We start from the raw sequence: 8,704 nt of genomic DNA, 5'->3' as shown, positions 1-8,704 counted from the left end.
ACTCTTCCCAGTGTATTTCTGAGAATTATAGGAGACATTGCACAAGAAAGTCCTTGCATGTGAGCAAGGAAGCTGTGGGCATGAGGTTCCATTTCTCCTGTTGTGTCTTGGGCACACAACAGAGTCCCCCAAAAAGCTTATTACTGTTAAGACAGAGGGAAACTTCATTCTTATCTGGGCCTGGCTACAGGGCATATGTCTCTTAACTCACTTAAAAAAAATATTCTTAAAATTTTTTTTTTAATATTTATTTTCCCTTTTGTTGCCCTGTTGTCTTTTATTGTTGTTGTAGTTATTGTTGTTGTTACTGATGTCATTGTTGTTAGATAGGACAGAGAGAAATGGAAAGAGAAGACAGAGAGGGAGAGCAAAAGATAGACACCTGCAGACCTGCTTCATTGCCTGTGAAGTGACTCCCCTGCAGGTGGGGAGCCAGGAGCTCAAACTAGGATCCTTACACCAGTCCTTGCGCTCATGCCACGTGCACTTAACCTGCTGTGCTAAAGCCCGACTCCCATATTTATTCATTTTTAATGAGTGATACTGAGAAAGATGCAGAGAGAGACCAGAACACTGCTCAGCTCTGGCTTATGGTGGTGCTGGGGACTGAACCGGGGATCTTAGAGCCTCAGGCATTAAAATCCATAACCATTATGCAATCTACCTAGTCCAACACACTTTTCTGAAACCAGTTTGTGTGACTGGTTGCTGACAGGACTCTTGGGCTTGATGGGGGAACCCCTTGAAGGCAGAAGCTGTTTCTTAATCAATTCTGGGTGCTGGGACATAACATCAATCGATCCATGTTTTGTGAATTTCATTTCCAGAGCAATGATGTCTCCTTTTCCTTGTCCTACAAATGCAATGAAGTGTTCTACTTAAGAGGTGCTGACAGGGGCACCTTCCCCCACTGGATGGGGGTCAGCCCCTCTCCAGAAGGCCTGTTTCCTTGAATTTGTAGGTGAAGAAAGGACTGCCAGGAAGGCCACAGTTAAAATTCAAAACAGTTTTATTAAAACAAGCACAATGTGCAATTACACTGTGGCCTTATATAAACATATCTGACATGTTTCATAGGGTCTGTGGGCTCCCAGCAGTGCAGCTTATCTGGACAGACGTGCTTTCATGCTCTCAGGGAGCAGGCACCACCTTGCTCAGGCCAGGGTGGCTGAGCTGCCTCTGAACTGGCTCCACATCAGGCACTTTGTCCTTCTAACTGTCCCAGACCAGTGCTGCCCTCCACACCAGGCTGAGGGACACAGCAGACATGGTCACTAACCCATCATCTTATCAGCTTAAAGCCAGTTAAAATAACAGCATACAGCTGATTAAAATCCAAATGCATAAACATTCATAAAAGAAGACTGAGCTGCTGTATACACTGGAAGCCCACGGGCATGCAGCGGGAGTTTAAAACCCCATCTTGGCTGGGAAAGCATAGTTAAAAAACAAAAACAAACAAAATCTTTTAAAAAAAGAAATAATAATACTGGCTTTAGTAGCAATCCCAAACATGAAAACGGATGATAAATGAGGGACATGTTTCGGGCATGGCAAAGAAAGATTATGTGCTTCTCTGTGCTACAGACTGGAAGACTGATCTGGCTTCCAGAATGCAGAAGACTCCCTGCCCTCTTCTGAATTGAGGGGATGGCTTTGTTCCGCCAAGGGGGAGGACATCCAGAGGACAGAGGAAGGTGGAGAGACGAGGAGGGAGGGAGGGAGGGAGGGAGGGACAGGGAGAGAGAGAGAGAGAAAGAGAGAGAGTGTGTTGGTGAGACACTGCTAAGAGGGAAGAGGCCTCTGCCAGCTGATGCTTCTCAATCTGGCTCCCTGAAGACTATAGCCCCAGCCACCACACTTCGCTGGCTGGTGTGAGTACAGCCTGGATCCCAGATCTGCAGGCAGGCGAGCAGGTGGGCAGGAGCCCAGTAAAGAGATGTCCCTGCCGGAGGCAATTATGCAAAGTGACAAGTGACTGCTTTCTTTCTCAAAGACAACCCCTTTGGAAAATGCATTTTTTCCCTGCAGACTCTGGGGAAGTGTGTGTGTGTGGGGGGGTGGGGGGGTGGGGGGGGTTTGGTGGGAACCTCAGAACCTCTGTGTATGAAAAGGCCTAGGTGGAGGTCCCCTTTGCCTGTTTGGCAAATTTTGGCAGCATGGTTTTCCAGAGGGGCAAAGCTTGTAGGGATCCAGGACCTGGAAGGTATGGCTGGGTCAGAGTGCTGTAGGTATCTGACTCGGTGCCTTGTCTCCATTGCGTCCTGCCTGGGTCAGGGCCCTCCGGCGGGCCAGGCGTGACTTAGAGGGAGGGGACAGCTTCACAGAACAGAGACCCTCAGCCAGTGTCTCTGGCTCCTCTGCAAGTTCATTCTCCTCATGCTGAGACAGCTGGCGGTTAAGGGCGATGGCCTCAGCGGCAAAGAGCGTCAGGTCCAGTGTGCTGCTATTTCTGCAGAGGTAGGGAACAGAAAAGAGTCCAGACTCAGTGGGGTTGCTGAGACCAGCTCCCGATGGCTGTGCGTCACACTCCACTAAGATCTGGCTGAGTAGGCATAGGCTGCTCTCTCCAGCACCAGCTTAACCTGTGTTTGGAACCTGATTTAGATAGGGCTGAGATGACTTTCATTCTTGAGCACAGTCCCTGGACTTGAGAGCCAGGACAAATGTCCCTTCTATTCTGAACCCTCACAGCTATACACATGGCTCTACAAGAGGAAGAACCAGAGCACATCAAACTTTCCAAGCATGTCCCTTTCTCCAGTCAGAGAGGAAGTTCTAAGAGCTAGGATGTGCCTTTAATTATGCCTGTCCCCAGAGCCCAGCTCAGGACTGGCATATAAGAGGCACTTTGGAACTGCTGAATAAATCTCTAAGAAGGATCTGAGGGTTGGGGCCTCAAGACATCTAGGTGCAGATCTAGTGACTCAGGTAGGATCCAAGCTGGGGAGTAGTAGTCTGGTTCAAATAAACTGAGACTACAAAGGTGTTAAGACTTCCTGTGTAACGCCTAGAAATTGGCCATGCAGTTGGTAACAGTAAAGCTTCCAAGGAATCCCACAATACTTTAGCCTCAGCCGTTTGGCTTCAGAGCAATGTACATTATGGACAAGGTCTTATATCAAGAAGCACTACAGGCAAATAGATCTGAGACCAACTACCAAGGCCACAAGGTGAACCTAAGTTAACTTGCTCTATCTATTCCTCAGTTTTCTTGTCTATAAAATAGAGTAACAGCTTGGGGCCAGGTGGTGGCGCACATGGTTGAGCACACATGTTACAGTGTGCAAGGACCCTGGTCCGAGCCCCTGGCTCCCACCTGCAGGGGAAAAGCTTCACAAGTGGTGAAGCAGTGTTGCAGGTGTCTGTCTCTCTCTTTCTCTATCACCCCCTTCCCTCTCAATTTCTATTTCTATCCAGCAAATAAATATAAAAAAATAAATAAATGGGAGTAACAGAAATACCATTCTTTTAAATTTATTGTAAAAGATATATATGGTAATAATGTATATAAAGCCCTTAGCAACATGTGTTGCATATGGTAAACATTCACTATTCAGGGTGTCATTACTGTTTTTCTCTCTCTTTTTTTTCTTTCTGCCTCCAGGGTTATCGCTGAGGCTTGGTGCCTGCACTAGGAATCCACTGCTCCTGGAAGCCATTTTCTCCATTTTGTTGCCCTTGCTTTTGTTGTTATTAGATAGGACAGAGATAAATCGAGAGGAGGGGAAAACAGAAGGGGGGAGAGAAAGTTAGACACCTGCAGACCTGCTTCACTGCTTGTGAAGTGACCCCCCTGCAGGTGGGGAGCCAGGGAATCCAACTGGGATCCTTACTCCGGTCCTTGTGGTGTGCATTTAACCCACTGCACTACCACCCGGCCCTAATTATTTTTTTTTAAATATTTATTTATTATTGGATAGAGACAGAGAGAATTTGAGAGGGGAAGGGGAGATAGAGAGATACCTGCAGCCCTGCTTCACTCTTCTTGAAGTTTTCTCCCTGCAAGTGGGGACCAGGGGCTTGAATCTGTGGCCTTGTGCACTATAATGTGAGCACTTAACCAGGTGGGCCACTGCCTGGCCCCTCATTACTGTTTCTCTATAAGTGTATCTGATAACTGGTTTCACTGCCATAGTGGGCCTGATTCTGCTACTCTCTCCAACTAAAGGCAGCAGGAAACCTGTGACTTCCCGCAGCTAAATCTCTTTGAGCTGTAAATGGTGATGTCTAGTTAAGAATCACATGGACGAGCAAACTGAATTTTTTTTTCCTGCAAACAACATCAAGGAGAGAAGAAGAGAAGGGATGGGGGGCAGGGTGAGGGGTAGGTGGGCTGCAGAGGGAAGAGAGAAAGTTGACCAGAAGTAGGGAGAAAGCAGGGCAGGGGGCACCTTCAAAAGGCAGAGACATTTAAGCATAAGGATGGATGACCTGTCTCTCACTTCTAGCCCATGTAGCTGAGATCTTGAGAGAAAGTCAAAGCCAAAGAAAGGAGTTGGGTGGGGTGGGAGCATTTACCTCTGGAGGACTTGCGGCGTGGGGAGTCCCCTTTCTGGAGCTTGCTAGAATGGGAAGGACAGACGTGTGGGTGAGCATGACTCCCTCTCCAGGAGTTGCCCCCACCCAAGCCAGCATAAAGCAGGTAAATTACTACAGGCCCTGGCCGGACACAGGGATTTAGCCACCATGATTGCCTATAGGGTCAGTCCTTCTAAGGAAAGGCTAGCCAGGTTCCTGATGCAGTGGCCTTTGCATGGAGAGCCCTTCCCTTTGCCTGGCAAAATCCTACTCATCCTGAGCTAGAGGCTCATGTCCCCAGGGAAGCATAGTGCCTTCCCTGCCATCTCCCTCAAAGGATCTTGGTCCTTTGGGACCTCTAGCACTTTTGATAATCATTGGTCATAATATTATGTCTCCTTCACTTTCCTAGAACATCAAGTCAGCCCCCAGTGGGCCTTATTCATTACAATGTTGGCAGTGTCAGGTAGGTTCTTGGCAATTCTCTTTCCCCTTGTGAGGCTGGGTATTAGCCACTCAGAGACTCCTGGACATGAGCCTGGCCCCGGCTGCTTCCTTCCACTGGCAGGCCCACCAAGGCCAGCTCAGGTCTCACCAACTAAAAAGACACAGTAAACACTGGAGGTCTGGCACACCCCTTGGAGGGACAGAAGTTAGGTCTTGTCATTAACCAAAGAGAATGGCTTAAAAATGCTTCGCTACATGAAAGGTAGCTCACCTGGCAGGGTGTCTGCACTGCCATGAGTGCAAACCAGGTTTGAGCCTTGGCACCTTGTGGGAGGTGGTATGGCAATTCGGGAAGCTTTGGTGCAGTGCTACCACCCCCACAGTCTCTGTCCGAATGAGTAAAGAAGCCTTGAGCAGTAGATTCATGCATGCATGAGACCCAGCTAGACTGACAGACAAATGACTATATACTCCATATGTGTGTGTGTGCATTTGGATTATGCTACAACTTGGAGTCTTATTTAGGGGAAAGTATCAGCATTTGCCTTTTTGGCAAGCTATTCCCAGACCCCCAGGGCCATAGAGAAACAATATAGCTACACAGCAAGCAGGTCAGCAAGGCTGCGTACTCTCTGTTAGTGTCTGTGTCTAAAGGGATAGGATGACAGGCCCCACGTACTGATGCAGGGCTGTTTCCTTGGCTATATGCCTCTGCCAATAATGAGAGACACATGCCATTTCCCTAGGGCCTGCCCATTTGAGAGGAAGAATGGTCAGCCAGGGGTTTAAACTGTGACTCAGGTTAGAGCCAAGTCAGTGACCTGTGTGTGTGTGTGTGTGTGGGGGGGGCATCCAGTCTGAGGCTAGGAATGGAGTTCCTCCTATAGGGACGGCAGCTGCTCTCTCTTTCTCCTTGGGGTTAGCCACCTGGGTTTCTGGGCATCCTCGCTGGTATGAGAGCTTCCACCTGGCCATGCTGTTGTCCTGAAGAGGAAGACTACCCCACCTTCACCGATTCACTCACCCCTTGCACCCATGGGTGCTGCAGAACTTGTGCGGCACTCAGTCTCTGTTTGGCATCTCGAAGCAGCAGCTTGGAGATGAGATCTTTGGCCTCACTGGAGATGTGTGCCCAGTCCTTGTCAGGAAATTCATACTTTCCTTCCTGGATGCTCTCAAACAGCTTGTTCTAGGTAAAGAAGAGTCCTTGTGTGGCCACACTGCCAGGAGGTAGGCAGGATGGACCTGACACTCATCAGCCTGGACCCAGTGGATCTCAGCTGAAGCTACAAATTGCTCCTGGCTGGGGTATCCCTCTGACCAGAAGCCTTTCCTAGTACTCTGTCCTCTCTGGAGCCACACAATCTCACAGCATGCTCTTGGTGGGCCGGGGTGGTGACAGCATGCTCCTTGGAGGACTGGGTGGTGACACAAGGGGAATATCAACTAGTGAACAAAGCCCAAGTTCTTCTACCCTCCCTGAATGGGCTTCAGAACAGCATCTTGGGTATCATCTCCTGTTAATGTCAATCTTATACCCCCATGCTTCTTCCTGTGCACAGGCACTTATTTCAGATTGCCAAGTCTTTGCATCCTTTAAGACTCAGTTCAGGTGTGATTTTCTCTAACAATCCTCCCTTGAACTCCTTATTGGATAGAGTGCCTGATTATCTCTACCTTATTGCTGCCCTTGGGACCACAGAAGGAAGTGGTATTACAAAACCCCTTCCTTATTCAGAACCATCCCTAAGCCCAGGTCTGTTTGGCATCTCACACTGCCACTCTCCCTCTCCACCTTGCAGGCCCTATGCAACGGGTCCCAGGACTGCACTCACCTGGCACACTCTGCAGACTTCGCCCCGGTCCCAGCCACAGTCAGTCCCACAGTGACCTATGAAGGGGGGGTATCCACTCAGCATGATGTACAGGACCACACCCAGGCTCCACAGGTCACATCGCTTGTCATAAAAGGTGGCTTCATCCCTGAAGACCTCCACCACTTCGGGGGCCATGTATTCTGCAGAACCACACTGGGTTGGGTAGGAAAAAAATGACAGAGGAGAGAGGCTTAGTCATAGGAAAGGACATGGCAAAGAACAGAGTATGATGGGATGTGGGCAAGAGGACGGAGTTGCAGAGAAAAAAAGTTGTAGCTAATCTTACTGGCTTTCAGCCACCAAGTTCCAGATGATACTAGGATTCCATCCTGACTTCCCTCACCAGTACTTCCTAGAACCTTACATCTCCAGAGCCCTACCCCACTTGGGAAAGATAGAAACAGGCTGGGGGTATGGGCCAACCTGCTAACGCCCATGTTCAGTGGAGAAGCAATTACAGAAGCCAGACCTTCCACCTTCTACACTTCAAAACAAATTCTGGCCCAAAGTCCCAAAGAAGTAAATGATAGAGGAAGTAAACCAGAGGCTCTGTATCCTCATTCCACCTGGACCTGAAGCATTTGTCACCAGGAATCTTGTTTTCATAGCATCAATGAAAGGGAAGAAAATCTGAAAAATACCAGAGGAAACCAGGCATGGTTTTGCTTATCTTAGTGAGAAAAGGAAAAAAAGGAGACATTAGGAATTAGTAATAGGTGTAGGGGTGACCTAGAAAGGAAGTAGACACAGGACCATTGAAAAAATGGGGGAAAATAGATATAGGTAGATAGTTAAAGAATCAGCCCATTTTCGGTGACTTTGGGAGAACTACTGCAGTTTCCAATGGAGGTGATGGAGACACAGAAACTCTTAAAAATTTTAAATCAACATTAAATCACTAATTAAAAAAAAAAAAAGAAAAAAGTTGTGGACAGGCAGTGGTGCACATTACAATACACATTACAATACACAAGGACCCCGGTTCAAGCCCCAGTCCCAACCTGCAGGGAAGACTAGTGGTGGAGCAATGTTGCAGGTCTCTCTCTCCCCTCTCTCAGAATTTTATTTATTTTTTATTGATTTAATAATGATTAACAAGACTGTAGGAAAAGAGGGGTACAATTCCACACTATTCCCACCATCAGAGTTCTGTATCCCATCCCCTCCATTGAAAGCTTTCTTATTCTTTATCCCTGTGGGAGCATGGACTCAAGATTGTTATGGGGTGCAGAAGGTAGAAAGTCTGGCTTCTGTAATTGCTTCTCCACTGGACACTGGCATTGACAGATTGATCCACACTGCCAGCCATTTTCTATCTTTCCCTAGAGGGGCAGGGCTCTGGGGATGTGGGGTTCCAGGACACAATGGTGAGGTCATTGGCCCAGGGAAGTCAGGTTGGCATCATGGTAGCACCTGCAACTTGGTGGCTGAAAAGCACTAAGATATAAAGCAGAACAAACAGTTTAATAATCAGGAACCTAAAGGTAAGAATATAGCAGATGAGGTCTGGGAAAGCAATGGCTTCTTAAAGTGAAGTTCTGCCATGATTCCTTGCTAGATCTGAGCAAATGAGTCTAAGCTAAAGAGACCATTAAAGCTAGGAAAGTCCTTAGAATAAATCTGATTTCCTGGGTCCTTCCATTTACAGATGGAAAAAGAGGGACTAGACTGGAACTTGTTTAAGAACCAGTGGTGGACTTAGGGTCAGAAAACAGAATCTCTCTCTCTCTCTGCCTCCAGGTTATCACTGGGGCTCAGTGCCTGCACTATGAATCCATTGCTCCTGTGGTCATTTTTTTTCAATTTTTTGGATAGGATGGGGAGAAACAGAGAGGAGGGGGAGATAGAAAGAGAGAAAG

At 47.8% G+C, this 8,704-nt stretch overlaps 1 protein-coding gene across 9 annotated transcripts in view; it reads right to left on the bottom strand.

Moving 5' to 3' along the window:
* Nucleotides 1-1,473: 1,473 nt before the first annotated feature.
* MKNK1 (MAPK interacting serine/threonine kinase 1) overlaps nucleotides 1,474-8,704 on the bottom strand; it is a 56,088-nt gene continuing 48,857 nt past the window's right edge. For 7 of the 9 annotated variants that reach the window (XM_060205984.1, XM_060205989.1, XM_060205990.1 and 4 more), the window contains 4 exons: nucleotides 6,804-6,998; nucleotides 5,993-6,157; nucleotides 4,522-4,565; nucleotides 1,474-2,452 (listed from right to left, as the gene is read on the bottom strand). In XM_060205984.1, the coding sequence (XP_060061967.1) occupies nucleotides 2,218-2,452; nucleotides 4,522-4,565; nucleotides 5,993-6,157; nucleotides 6,804-6,998 (639 nt within the window). In that variant the 3' untranslated portion in view covers nucleotides 1,474-2,217. Of the gene's footprint in view, nucleotides 2,453-4,521; nucleotides 4,566-5,185; nucleotides 5,355-5,992; nucleotides 6,158-6,803; nucleotides 6,999-8,704 lie in introns of those variants that run through there. The other 2 variants (XM_060205992.1, XM_060205991.1) reach the window with 2 other exon arrangements.

Source organism: Erinaceus europaeus, chromosome 13 (assembly GCF_950295315.1).
Source record: "Erinaceus europaeus chromosome 13, mEriEur2.1, whole genome shotgun sequence".
NCBI classification, from domain to species: domain Eukaryota; kingdom Metazoa; phylum Chordata; class Mammalia; order Eulipotyphla; family Erinaceidae; genus Erinaceus; species Erinaceus europaeus.
Note: the sequence above shows the minus strand (reverse complement) of the source record. Positions and strands in the feature narration are given on the sequence as shown.